General features: G+C 40.6%; 1 protein-coding gene across 3 annotated transcripts in view; it reads left to right on the plus strand.

The window, feature by feature from the left end:
* Positions 1-8394: 8394 nt before the first annotated feature.
* Positions 8395-14971, plus strand: part of LOC118846549 (epoxide hydrolase 1-like) — a 52297-nt gene continuing 45720 nt past the window's right edge. The window contains exons 1-2 of one of the 3 annotated variants that reach the window (XM_036755227.1): positions 8395-8675; positions 11649-11723. Coding sequence is in view for 2 of the 3 variants with exons in the window: in XM_036755222.1 (XP_036611117.1) it covers positions 9178-9205; positions 11649-11723 (103 nt within the window). In the remaining variant the exon portion in view is untranslated. Of the gene's footprint in view, positions 8676-9162; positions 9206-11648; positions 11724-14971 lie in introns of those variants that run through there. The other 2 variants (XM_036755223.1, XM_036755222.1) reach the window with 2 other exon arrangements.

Consider the following 14971-nt stretch of genomic DNA (forward strand, 5'->3'; position numbering starts at 1 on the left):
CACTCACCTATCCTGCCAATTTTTTGTCTTAAGTGCATTAGTCACAGTTCATGTTTTTCTTAGTGATTCATTAGAGGCAATGTTGGCAATGTTTCATAGCTGATAAGACCTTCTCTTACCCTTTTAAGAAAACGTAGCACTTAACAGCAATCTTTAATTATATTAAACTTAAAACTATCCTGAAACTAATTGAAAGTAAATGAAATGTAACAGAGAGAAACGAATTGCACAAGAACAGTAGGAGGGGCTGCCCTTTCTCCACTCATCAAAATGAAGGAAGAAAATAAGAGTCCTTTGAGATCGTCCGGTGCTCTTCCTCGATGTCTCATAGCCATGACCACTGTTTTAAACTGTTCTTCCTTTTAAAAAAAATCATTTCCTCAAAGCCCACTAGTTGTTTTTTATGAAGGGTGAAGAAGAATGACACACAGGCCCCAGTCTTGCATTAAAATTACTGGTTGGTAAATGAAGGTCATTGGGAGTTCATATTTTGTGGGACAGAAGCCAAAGAACAGCTTTTTGCCATGCAATTTAATGCTTTGATAAAGCCAACATTGAAACCATTATTTGTTGATGTAATTCTTAGTGAAGATTTGTAGTTATCTTTTTTATTTCATGTAATTGATTTAATTGCACACTCAGCAGGTCAAGAGTACTAGACATGTTGGGCTTCTTGAGGATAAACATTCTAAAAAATATAAATTGGAAATATTTTTGTGGGAGGAATGCTTTACTTTAAAATATGTTAAGTTTGGGTCAGCAGATCTGAATTTTGGAACATGGCCAACATTAGCATAAACACCAGTTCAACAAACATATTGTAGGCAAAACTGGTGCTATGGATACAAAGGCAAAAACAACAGTCCTACACAAAGGGGTTGGTGATGGAATACTGCTTGGTCCAGATACAACATGTACATAAGTAATTATAATTCAGGGTAATTGGAAGGGTGAAAGCACTAACTGGGGTGGGGGAGTGGGCATCAGTCAAGACTTTATACGAGGAGATGGTACTTGATCTGAACCTTGAAGGAAGGCACAGACCCCAAGAATACTAGAGAGTGCACTGCAGGCATAGAATAGTATGTACATAGATTGACAAGCATTTGTTAAGTGTCTGCTATGTGCCAGGCAATGTGCTAAGTGCTTGGAGATACAAAGAGGAAGAAGACAGTCCTTGCTCTCAAGGAGTTACAAACAACAAGATTTGTAAGGATAAATTGGAGATGACCTCAGAATATTACTGAGGATTGGGAAAGGCTTCTTATAGGTGGGGTTTTAGTTGAGTCTTGAAAGAAGCCAGAAGGTGGAGGTGAGAAAGGAGAACACTAGGTATGGGAGAGAGTCAGGGAAAATTCATGGAGTTAGGAAAATGGGATTGTGAGAGGAACCTCAAAAAGACCATCAGTATGTGGACGAGAGTAAGGTATAAGAAGACTGGAAAGGTAGGAAGGGGCCAGGTCTTAAAGGTCTTAAAAGCCAGAGGAGTTTATATTTTATTCTGGAGGAATTAGTTTATTTGTGGGGGGAAAAGGTGACAGACCTGTGATTTAGTAAGATCAGCTTGCCAACTACATAGGGAGAGACTTGAGGCAGAGCTGTTGTAATGGGTCAGGTGTGAGTTGATAAGGTCCTGAACCAAAATAGTAACAGTGTCATAGGAGTCATGTATGAGAGATGTGAAGGTAGGATTGACAAGACTTGGCAGTGTTTGGATATGGGGAGTGAGAGGTATTGATCGTGACACCTAGGCCCTCAGGAGAAAGGGATGTTAGGAAGAGGTTAGGGTTTTCAGAGGGTGAGGTCACTCTTGAACATGAGTCTGAGATACCTGTGGGACACCCAATTCAAGATGGCAAATAGGCAGTTGGGAATATGAGACTGAAGATTAAAGCTAGCTAAAATAGGTCTGAGAATCATCTGCATGGTGATGATAGTTGAATCCTAGAAGCTGATGAGAATGGGTGAAGTAACAGTTAAGAAGAAAAGAGGACCCAGGGCAGAGCCTTGGAGGACACCCAGAATTAGTCAGTGTGGTGTATCTGAATAGTAAAGGAGACTCAGCAGTGGTGGTACAAGTAGGAGGAAACCATGAAAAAGCAGTGTCATAAAAGCCTAGAGGGAGAAGAGGATTGACAAGTGTTTTTGCAGAGATCAAAAATGAGAAGACTGAGTAAAGGACATTAGATTTGGCAATTAGGAGATTGTTGGTAACTTTACCGAAGACATTTTCAGTTAAATGATGAGGTTGGAAGTCAGACTACAGGGAGTTAAAGAGTGTGAAAGGAAAGGAAGTGGAGGCACTGATTGTAGACATCCTTCTCAAGGAGATTAGCCATGAAGGGAAATATGTTGGGGTGATCACCAGTGGAGTTGAATTGATCAAGTGTGTTTTGAGGATGAGGGAGACATGGACATATTTACAGTCATCAGGGAAGCATCCAGTGGGCAGGAAGAGATTGAAGGTTAGAGGGAAATATGCTGGAGAAGACTGAATGGAATAGGATCAAGGGTACATGGGTTTGCCTTGGCAAGAAGAGCCACCCCTTCCTGTGAGACAATGAAAGAGGAGACAGTGGAGGGGGTGGCATGAGAAACCACATAGTGGTCAGAGATAGCTTGTTGGGGAATGCAGGTGGTAGAAGTAACCTAGAGTTGAGTATTGCAGAGCTATGAACAGCAGAAAAGTGGAGGGCAGCCTATAGTCGCGCTGGTTAACTAAGAGGAGTGTGAGCTAAAGCAGGAATGATGGACTAGAAGAACTAGGGAAGTATGGAAGGCTTGGAGATCATAATAAAGATGAAAAATGCTTAAGACAGAAGGGGAGATGCAAGATTAGAATCAGAAGGAACTTTAGAGTCTAAGATGATGAAAATGGAACAGTCTTGGATGAGTAAGTCTAAGACAGATTGTGGAAACTGAGGTTTACGAACTGAGGCCACAGTGTTAAAGGACCACTGATTTAAAAATGAAGTCCCCAGATTCTGAATTCAGTGGTTCAAGTGGAGAGTAATCGGGGACAGTAGATAATAAATATTTGCAGTTGAATTTGATGTTTTTATCAAAAGAGGACAAATATAGATAGTCCTATATAGGCCTTGCATATTCTAATCGACTCATAACTTTGTATTTTTTGGTCAGCTCCTTATTTCCTACTGTTGATGAATAAGTATAGAGCATAATGTGATAAAAACTAAGTATTCTGAAATGTAAGTATTTAATATTGAATTTTATCTCATGGTTATTATCTGAAGGACTGTACTATTTTGGGGGAACGTGTTACTGAAGGGCCAGCCTAATTTGGTCTGCATAGTGCCTAACAATAATATGCTCATAAGAATGTTTAGAAATACTCTTTGAGATTACAGTTTTAAACCAGGATTTGTCTTTAATAATTTGGTTTTGGAGTAGCCTTAGTAATCCCTCCGTGGAAACTAGGAACCAAGAAAATTTGGACACTAACCCTTAGTTCCTCATCTGTAAAATGAGGGGGTAGGACTAGAAGGCATCTGAGAGCCCCATCAGCTTTGAATCTGTTAACCAGTGATCCAAAACTTAAATGAACTATAAAGCCATGGACTCATATCACAGTTTCTTTAATTTTGATAGCTTTTGTTGATGATTCTCAGCCCATGCTTAGATTGAGAAGCTATCCCAGTGAGTTGTATTAGAATAAATACTCCCATTGCCAAGTAAATTGTTCATATCATTCACTCAGTGGGAGTTATTGCTAGTAGACATAGAAAATTTTCAAAGAAGGGTTCTGACTTCACTGTTTTGGAGGTTTGGGCAAGTCTTAACAAAAGATAGGGAATTTTAAAGCTTGAATAGAAAGGAGAGGGGGGAGGGTAAAATTGGTAGTAAAATTCCTTTGTGGTAAATAGCCACCAAAGCAATGTCTGCTGGTAACCAATAGAGGTCTCTAAAGTTCTTTAATTACACTGGAATCATGAATATAAGATTTGGGCTTGGTAGGGACCTTACAGATAGGTTAGTCTAACTTCCTCATTTTAGAGCTGAGGAAAAAGAGGCCTGGAGAGGTTAAGTCATTACCCAGGATCAGACAGCTACTAGGTTGTAGAATGGACCCAAACCCAGGCCTTTTAGTTCCAAATCTGTTGTATTTCCCAGTATACTTCCCAGTGCTTCCCATTCTCAGGTTTCCATAGACACTACATTTTTGAATTAGTTTCATTGAAGGTGATAAATTCTAAATCAGCTGTGTCAAAAATGTTATCCAGCCCTACTGAGTGACCAGATTAAAATGCAAGTGAGAAATATTTACCACAATAGGAAAAATTTGATAAAGCATAGGTAACATTTTAAAACTAAGTCAATAACAGCCCACAGGAATCCTTATGTATGGATTAGTGGTTTCCAATTCTGTTTGAGTTTGACACCACTACTTTATGTGACTATTCCCACTTTTATGTAATTGTTCTATGCAAAACATGTAGTAGTAGCTTATATAAGAATTTAGATCTGGAAGGAACCTGAGATGATTGTCTAACTCTCTTATTATGAAAGTTTAATGCTCCAGCAAAACCCTGAAGTTCTCACCAGACCAAACAGTGATCATGAAATCCAATGAGGAAACTACAGTGTCTTCCAGCTCAAAACTATCAAAAAAGTCAGTGAGAAGCCAATATGGCAATGAGAACTTCCCCCAAGGCTTTATGCCTAGAGAAGCAGCAAGATCAGAGAGCTCTCCTGAGAAAGTCCCTGGATAGGGGCCTTGGAAACCTTGGTAATTTTAAGTGGGTAGCAGACAATGCATTGCTATAGCATAATCTCAAGGACTCTGAGGTCCCTAATACTGTCCTAAGAGCTCAAAGATCCAAGGAGTAGACCTAATCTCAGGAAGGGGAAATCAGTGAAGGAATCCAGGGCAAGACCAAACAGGGTTGACCATCCCACCTGAAAGTGTATTGGGGACTTCCTGGTTCTAGTATAAGGCCCCATTTCTGAAGGAACTTTCTTTGAGGAACTCAAAGAAAACACCTACCAGAATAAAAAATGATTGCATGAGATGGTCCTCCAAAAGAAAGAGTAACATAAGAAAGCAACATAACTATAACAACTGTGAAACAACTCACAGGAAAAAAATGGACTGTTCTTAAAGATTACATGAATACCTAGAAAAGATTAAATGAGATTTTAAAAAATGAAATAAAGACCCTGAAGGAAAGAATTGGAAGAACAAATGGTTTAGAAGAAAAAGTGGCAAACTTTACCCAAAAAATAAGACTCTCTGAAAACTAGAATAGACCAAACAAACCAGTGATTCCATAGGACCACAAGAAATAACAGAACAAAAACCAAAAGATTGAAAGAGAAGGGAATGCATGCAAAATGTCTGATACCAAAAACCATTGGCCTGGAAAACTGGTCATAGAGATTCTTTAAGAGCCAGTGCATACCCTGAAAAGCATGATTTAAAAAATCCTGGACACTATACTTCAAGAAGGCATAAATGGAAACTGCCCATATCTATTAGAACCAGAAGGCAAAGTAAAGATAGAAAGAATCCCCTGATAATCTCCTAAAGTAATCCCCAGAAGGGAAAGTACTAGGAATATCATTGCCAAAATCCAGAGCTCTGAGATCAGAATACCAAAAGCATCAAGAAAGAAGCAGTTCAACTGCCAAGGAACTAGTCAGGATCACATAAGAAAAGATCTTGGAATACAATATTTCAAAAGGCAAAGGCGAGAGGCTTCCAACCAAGAACATTTTACCCTGCTAAGCTGAGTATAATCCTATAGGGAAAAAATGAACAGAGGACTTTCAGGCATCTCATGAAAAGAGCTGAGTAAGAACATGAGTCCAGAGAAACATAGAAAAGTAAATTGATTTGATCAGTTGGAAGGAGCTATATCATGATGTGCTAATCTAATGGGGGAGAAGAAACAACTGATGCTTTAGAACCTTAGTGTCTTCAGGGGATGCTGATGGAGTTAAATAAGAAAAAGAGGTCCTGGGGTTACATTGGCTCTATTCTGAGGCGAAAGAGAAGGGAGGGTAAGAGGAGTATATTAGTGTAGAAAGGAGGAAGAAAGGGTTAGAGTTTGCTAATTCCCATAAATGGGATTTGTGAAGAGTTTGCAAACATGGAAGATGGGGAGGGAGGGGGAAATGGGCATCAGATGAACCTTACAAAGTAGAGTTGAACACAGAATTTGGTGTAGAACTAAATAAAGCTCAAGGAAACAAGTGCAGATGGGGGAGGAGGAGGAATGGGATTAAGAGAAGATAATGCCAGGGAGGGACTAGTTGAAGCAAAACACATTTTTTCATCCTTAATGGAAGATTAAAAGTGGGGAGAAGGGTTGGAAGAAAAAAATATAAGGTGGTGCCTTAGATTGTCTTAGACAAGTAGAGAATGGCTGAACAAACTGTTAGATATGTATGTAATGGAATATCATTGCACCATAAGAAATGATGAAGGAATTCCAAAGTATCCTGGGTGGTATGAATTAACGGAGTGAAGTAAGCAGAAACAGACCAAATTTTATAAGGACAGTAGTAAAAAAAAAACAATTGTGAAAGACAATGCAATGACGAACCATATCCCCAAAGGACTTCTGATGAAATCTTACCCATCTCCTGACAGAGATGTTGGACACAGTGCTGAAAGAGACATACACTTTTTGACATGGCCCCTGTATGTTTGACAACTTATTTTATTTATTACAAGGATTTTTCTCTCTCTTAATTTTCAAATGGGAAGGTTGGTAGAGGGGAATGAGGAACTAGCAATGGTGATGCCCCCAATCCACTACTATAACTTTATTTTTATATAATGCACAGAAAAGAAGAGAAAGAAATTTAGGAAGAAGTACACACTAGCTGGACAATTTTGAGAGTAGCATGTAGAATTTATACAATTTTTTAAATTGAGTTTTATGGAATGGAGATTTACAGTTTCATAGAGAATCCTTTTTGTATTCTGCTATGTATATAGAAATGCTCCTTTTCAGTGTTTAAATTCAGATAAAACTTTTTTTAAAGTTTAAGGACTTGCCCATGATCACAAGTAATAAGAAATAAAATCAGGAATCAAATCTAGTGCACGGTCCACTCTGCCACATTCCCTCTTGTTAAAGGAAGCTAAGTAAAGCGAAAGAGGGCAGGGGTGGAGTAGAGACCTTGAGTGTCAAGTTATTCAAAGAATATTTTGAACAGGTTGAAAGTAACTTACTGGTCTTGTTTCTATGGACATTCAAAGAGTTCTTGAAATTCTACTGTTGACCATATTCTCCAAGCAATTTGACCTTTTCCAGTATTGCCTTATAATTCCAGCACTGTTCTTGGGACATCTTCCTCATTCTTTTCTTGTTCTGACATAAACTGATACTTTCTATTTTATTTCAATATTTCTATTGATACTTGTATCAATGATATGCATAAATACAAATCCCACTGTAACTGTTGGTCTGTGATTTGTAAATATCGTAAAGCACTTCAACCTGATTCAGTTCCTCTGGATTCCCGGATCTTCAATCAACACATGTAACAGACTGGCCATTGTTGCTTAGAGTCTTTTTTTCCCTTCTTCTCTCTAGGTAGCATAAGATAATTAATACAATGTCCTATAAGTAACAGAATACTGGATTTGGAATGAGGAAGACCTGGGTTTAAATCCCACTGACAAGTTATAAATGCCAGGGTTCTCACACTGAAGAGAAATAATAGGATTATTAAAAATAGCCACAGTAGATAATTATTCCCGGTCAATCTTAATTCTTCAAGGTTAGGCAAGTTTTTATAGCAAGTGTTTAACGTGCATGCATCAAGGCAGCACCCTGGCTGGAGTGGAACATTCATATTGCAGATAAGTGAGAACGAAGGCAGAATAGTTTGGACTTTGTCTCCTGTGTCCTGGGAAAGCCTATTATTGGGAAAGGAAATGATGCAGTGTTGGCCAAATTTATCACTTGTACTGTCACAACTATTTTTGCCAATGCCCCACAAATACACACAACGACGACCTGGATATTTATGTTATAAATCTATGGGACAAATCTAAGGATTGGTCTTGTTTGAAGCTCTGTTCAGTTACCCGGCTTTTCAGACCTCTGCTGATGTTCATTTGTTAAGGGGTTGGAGTGGTGGAAGAAAGAGAGGCAGAGGGTTATCGAGGGAGCAGGTGAAAAGGAGAAGCAGAACCAGATTACATGTTGAAGGACATAACGGTCCTTGATGTTAGCGGGCAGGGAAGCTAATCAGGGGCTGGGGAAGCTGAATTGTGTGTGCATTAGGTCTTGTTTACATGGTGAAACTACAGTTCCCAGGAGCCTCTCCACCTCCTGCCCTAGCTTGAGGTGGCCTGGCAAGGGTCCCCATCTCACGTTCCAGACCAGAACGCTCATGGCTATGGGGGGAGGGCTCATCGCTGGGCGTGGCCAGGCCTTGGGTTGGTGGATAGACCTCCCCCGAATCCTGAAACGTTCCTGTGGAGGAGCGCCCAGTCGGTGGCTGCTGTGGCCAGATCTCGACGGAGGCGGGGACGCTGGAAGGGGTCAGCTTGCGCTTGCCCCAAGGCCGAGCCGCTGCGTCAGACGCTGCTGCATCCTGCCTGATAGCTTGCAGCCGTAGTTGCATCGCTGCCGTCACCCTCCCGGGTTCCAGCGGCTTCTGCCAACCTGCGGCCTTGCGCAGTAACTGGACAAACCGTAAGCGCTTAGGTCACGCCTGTTCTAATGCCTACAGGGATCAAAAGTGGGTCCTCCGCCTTTCCTAACCCTCCCCGTCCTTTCCGGGGAGCGACAACGCAGCCAAGGCCGGGAGCGTAACCCCAGGGCAAGCCTCTGGGTCGACAGAGATCTTAAGGGACTCTGGCACGAGTCTGTCTCCTTCCGGGCCTCGGGCAGCGGGGCCTCTTAGTGCCAGGCTTTGGGGTGCGAACGTGGTCCTGCATCCTGGCTCAAAGGACAAGCCCGGAGGTTCTCTGCCTTACGGGCTGGAGGGGTGGGGATTGGGGCGCGGGGAGAGACGCAGCAAGTGGGGTTTGGACGGCCAGCAGAGCTGCCTAGGGGCACCTTCAGTAATACTGGATTTTGAGGGGCCCTGTTTCACCCTGATAGAATGCAGTTGTTCCTAAATAATTATCAAAAAATCTTTTCTCAAGATTGCTATTCATATCCTAACACAGAGATGATGCACTCAGTATGCGGAATGAAACACAATTTTGGACTTGTCCAAGGTGGAAATTTGTTTTGTTTGGCTGCATATTTATTACAAGGATTTTGTTTTCCCATTTGCCGGGATGGGAAGGAAAGAAGATAAATGCTTGTTAATTGGAAAGAACTTTATATGTGTTATACCAGAAGCGAGTGAGACACATCACAGAGTATAAGTTTTAAGTGGAGAATTTATTTAGCCCGCGACCATTGGGGCTTCCCAAATCAATGGCAACGTTTGAAGCGAAAGGGTGGTTTATATAGAGAATACATTTAGTGGTTAATTATCTCTTGAATTGTCATTTTGCAGACTCAGCAAGCCTGTGTTACTTCACTTTTTATGACCATGATACATTAGAGGAACCTCCTCAATAGATTGTAAATACAACATATCAGATAGCTGACAAAGTATCAACTGAAATTACAACCCAGGATCCCTGTGCCCATCTTGCTGTAACTCCCACAACAAGGAAGGCTCAAGATAAGGCAGAAGCCATATAATTCAAGATAATGTCTAGGGCCGAGGCTTTCATCCTTAATGGCTATGGACAGAGCAAGGGATGCTCTGGCTCAGTCTGTTGACATTAGATAGAGATATCTCTGAGCCCACTCAGTTAGACAAAGGAAGATGGTTAGGCTTTTTCCTGGTAATTAGCTTATATTCCTTGGAAAAGTCTTAGGGGCCCAGGACACTCACCAAACGGCAGGAACTCAGTCTGTTTTTTCTTATGCAGACTGGGGTTTGCAATTAGGGGCTGGGGGCAGGGTTTTTCTAGCAATAGCTGGCTGCTTAAGTATCACATATGTGTGTGTATAATACATGTATAACTTATTTTAAAAGAACCCATATAGTTTGGTTCTCCCCAATGGGCAATATTCTAGCCCTTATTTCCCTGTTCCTTTTCCTCATTCTGGACTTCCCCAAGTCTCCCACAGCTGTGGCCCTTCATTTCTCCACCCCTTAACCAAATTCATTTGATTAGTCTCCACGGCTATTTACATTACAGTTTGTTAGAGGAAAATCAACCCCTGATTTTGTGGAGGAGGAAACAGACCCAGAGAAGGTAGTGACTTGCCCTAAGTCACACAGTGAGCTAGAAAAATATTTTCCTTAAGAGAAGCCCAGGAAATTTGCTTGAAGAGCAAATAAAAATAGCTGAAGTTAAAATTCTGGGTCCCAAGTGAAAAAGTAATTAGGTGTCCAAACTATTGACTCCAGAAACACTGCCCCACTTCATGGTAAACCCTTGCAGGACTACTTTAAATAGCATTTGGGATATGCCTCCATAAATCTCCCTTGAGAAGACATTTGTTTTCCCAGATTTCAAAGATGTTTGGCAACATCCCTAAAACTGGAGGGCACCTTACCTTGTAGTTAGATCCCCAGATAGTCATGTTAGTTTCAGGCTAGAGGCAATTCTCTCTGAGCCCAGCATAATTTATCACATACTTTATCCTGTTTCTGTTAATCAGTAATATGCCTTCAGATAGACAGTTTGATTCAGGTTTGATGTTGTGTTCTTAAGTGAAACTTTGATCCCTGGAATATTTGTATATTTTAAGCTTTGGAAATAGAATGGCCTTGACCCCACATAGTGGAAGTCAGAAATGCTGTTTAAACAGTTTTAAGCAGAATTTCGTTTTGTCAAACAAACTTATGCAGCCAATACCAGGGATGGGGAACCTGCAGCCTCGAGGCTGTATGTGGCCCTCTAGGTCCTCAGGTGCAGCCCTTTGAATCCAAACGTCACCGAACAAATCCCCCTAATAAAAGGATTTGTTTGGTAAAACTTGGGTGCAGTCAAAAGGCCACACCCAAAGGCCACAAGGCATAAGTCCTTGAGGTCACAGGTTCCCCACCCTTGCAAAATAGACCATAACTGATGCTAATATTTGTCCCCTACTTTTCTCTGGAGAACTTCAGGTAGCTTTTCAGCTTCTCTCCACCTCACTCCCCTCCCCCCGTCCCCATCAGTGATTTAATGCAGAAGAAGTCAGCCATTGGACTTACATCTGCCCCATGGCATGAGCATTCTACCATACAAATTGGAGAGATGAACCAGCCCGAAAAGAGGTTGGAAGAACCATGGGTCTTAGGGGACAGTGATAGTAACTTCTGAAAGGAAATTCCCACCAAACTCATCAGTGGGATGGAGTAGAAGGACCCCTGGACCAGGAGTCATAGGATCACAGAACTCAGAGCTTGGGAAGACTTAGAAACCATCTCGCCTTTTTATGAGAAAGTTATGTTTTAAAGAGTGAATTTATCCAGGGTTACTCAACTGGCAAGTAACAGCAGGCATTTTAGTACAGGCCCTCTGAATCTAAAGCCAACATTCTTTTCACTCCACTATACTACCTCTTTTGAGGCATAATTTTTGTGGGTTTATTTTGTATGCTACCACTTTACTAAAGTCTTTTATTGTTGCCAATAAATTTTTTGTTTAACTCTCTTGGATTTTTTAGGTACAAAGACATTCCCTAACTCTCCAGTGATGAAGATCCCGGTCCTGGGTTTTCTTTTTGACTTTGCTAGTAACTGTATGTATGAGATTTTTCTTTCTTTCTAAAGCTTTAATTTCCTTAAGGCACTGCTGTTCCCAAGGCTTTTGGGGTCAGAATCCTTGGCTGTCACCATCAGGGTCGGAAAGGAGGTAATGATTGAGATTAGGGTTCGATTCACCTGGTAGAGAGCACCTCCTGTCTCTCCTTTAGGGTCTTACTTCCCCTGTATATACCAGCAATAATAATAATGTGAATTTCTTTTGCTTCTTTGATGGAAAAATGGAGTATCTTTTCCCTCCCAGACATATCATACAGTTATTCTGCCTTCTCCATCCTACCAAACTACTTTTAAAAATGTCCTTTTGTTTTTTGGAGGGGGGAAGGCAGGGCAATTGGGGTTAAGTGACTTGCCCAAGGTCACACTGCTAGTAAGTGTGTCCATTGTCTGAGGCCAGATTTGAACTTAGGTCCTCCTGACTCCAGGGCTGGTGCTCTACTCACTGTGCCACCTAGCTGCCCCATAAATTTCTTTTTTTATTATGAACTTATTCAATAATTCAACTATTTCAGTATACCAAGAACAAAAGAGGCTCTCATACTAACCATTGAACTTCTATTATGTAGTTTATTTTAAAAGATTATATGCTAAATCCAACAAAGTAGTAGCAAAATTGCCTTGTTCCTCTTCTCTTTTGAAATTCTTTTTGTTTTCTTTTGTATAATTTTAATATTTCCTTGAGTGATTGATTTTTTTCCATTTGCATCACTACCCACCAACTCTTCCCCTACTTCTGTAAAAGCCTTTCCTTGTAATAAATAAGTATAGTCAAAGCAAACCAATACATCAGACGTGTCTGAAAACGTACGCCTCATTCTGCACCCCTGGTCCATCATCTGTCTGCCAAGACACAGGAAGCCACTTTCATCATCAGTGTTCCCAAAGTTAGGACCCTTCAGGTTCTGACCTGTATTCCAGACTTGTACAGACTTCAGTATGTACAGGAGCAAACAATCCTAAACATACAACCCATATGCCAACAGCCACACCCATCTTCAACCCTGGAGGAGGAGGAGGCAAGGACTGTTTTCCAGCCTGATCTTTTGTCTCTACAAGTCTTACAGTTGGGTCAGGGCAGCTTCCTGGTTGAGGAGGAGATTATAAGATTATAGACTGAGAGCCAAAAGGAACCTTAGAAGTCAGGACTACGTGGCCTCTGGGGGTCCTTTCCAGCTCTACACCTGTGATTTTTTAATCTGTAATCTAGTCTGACCCCTTTCCTTTACTTATCAGGAAGCTAAGGCCTAAGAAGTTACTTAGAACCAATCTCCGGCGCAGCTAGGTGGTGCAGTGAGTAGCGCACCAGCCCTGGGGTCAGAAGAACCCGAGTTCAAATCAGGCCTCAGACACTTGACACATTTACTAGCTGTGTGACATTGGGCAAGTCACTTAACCCTAATTGCCCTGCCTTCCCCCTTGCAAAAAAAAATAAGCAATCTTCAAACCCCAGTCCTCTAAATGTATTTCCATTTAGTAGTCCATGGTACTCCTGAGTGATATACACAGGTAGATGACATACCTGCCTTCAGGAGTGGGACTATGAGAAAAACCCTCTGCCTCCCTAAATACTTCTTTGGCCATTTTTTTGATGATGCCTGAAATGCCATCATTAGAGATTAATTCCTTTGGCTTTTGCTTTCCTTCCTACTTAGCATGAATATATGCTTGTGTGATTTATACTTTAATATGCATGGATTTATCTCATTGTTCCCTAAAATTAAATTTTTGTAATGAATCAGAGAGTGCTAGGCCTCTGAATGGGACAGAAAGAGAGGGAAGTGGTACAGGCAGGGCAGGCTGGGAGCATTGAAGGTATATGAGGCAATTGACAATTTATCAGGGCCAGCTTTGGAATGCAGAATGTAGAAAAGGGCCAAAGTCCCAATGCTAGACTCGTTTCACCAGTTGATCATTGTCCAATATTGCTGTTGTTGGGTACAGTGTTCTCCTGCTTCTGCTTACTTTACATTAGTATGTGTAAGTATTTCCAGGTTTTTCTGAAAGTGTCTTGCTTGTCATTTCTTTTTTTTTAATTAATTAATTTTTTTAGTTTACAACACTTAGTTCCACAAGTTTTTGAGTTCCAAATTTTCTCCCCTTTCCTCTCCTCCCCCTTCCCCACCCAAGACAGCATGTAATCTGATATAGGTTCTGCATATACCTTCACATTAAACTTATTTTCCCAATAGTCAAGTTGTAAAGAAGAGTTATAACCAATGAAATGAACCATGAGAAAGATGTAAGAAAACCAAAAAGAAAAAAAAAGAGCAAATAGTTTGCTTCAATCTGCATTCAGATTCTGTAATTCTTTCTCTGGATGTGGATAGCCTTTTCCATCATGAGTCTTTTGGAGCTGTCTTAGAACCTTGCATTGCTGAGAAGAGCCAAGTCTATCAAAGTTAGTCATCACAGAAGCAATGTGTCTGTGGTTGTGTACAATGTTCTCCTGGTTCTGCTGTCTTCACTCATCATCAGATCGTATAAGACTCTCCAGCTTCTTAGGAAGTCCGTCTGCTCCTCATTTCTTATAGCACAATAGTATTCCATCACAATCATAAGTCACAACTCATTTAACCATTCCCCAGATGATGGGCATCCCCTTAATTTCCAATTCTTTGCCACCCCACAAAGAGCTGCTATAAATATTTTTGTACACATAGGTTATTTTTCCTTTTTTCCCTTTCCTCTTTCTTTGATCCCTTTGGGGTATATGCTTATATGTGCCTAGTAATGAAGTCTCTGGGTCCAAAGGTATGCACAATTTAGTAACTTTGGGGGCATTGTACCAGATTGCTTTTTAGAGTGTCTCTTCCACTTTACAGTTCCACCAACAACAGTGCATTGGTGTATCTGTTTTTCTACAGCCCCTCCAACATTTGTTATTTTCCTTTTTGTCATTGCTGCCAATCAGATGGGTGAAAGGTAGAACCTCAGAGTGCCTTTAATTTGTAATTTCTCTAATTAATAGTTATTTGGAGCATTTTTTCCATGGTTATTGATAGATTGTATTTCTTCTTTTGAAAATTACATTTTCATATTGTTTGACCACTTAGCTGTTAGAAAATGGCTCTTATTCTTACAAATTTTAATTAGATGGAAATGAGACCTGTACCAAGGAAACTTGTTGCAAAGGTTTTTTGACTCTAATTACCACATCCCTTTTAGCTTTAGCTGTATTACTTTTGTTTGTGCAAAAAACTTTTCAATTTTATATAATCAAAATTAT

The sequence above is a fragment of the Trichosurus vulpecula genome, chromosome 4 (assembly GCF_011100635.1).
Source record: "Trichosurus vulpecula isolate mTriVul1 chromosome 4, mTriVul1.pri, whole genome shotgun sequence".
Taxonomy (NCBI): domain Eukaryota; kingdom Metazoa; phylum Chordata; class Mammalia; order Diprotodontia; family Phalangeridae; genus Trichosurus; species Trichosurus vulpecula.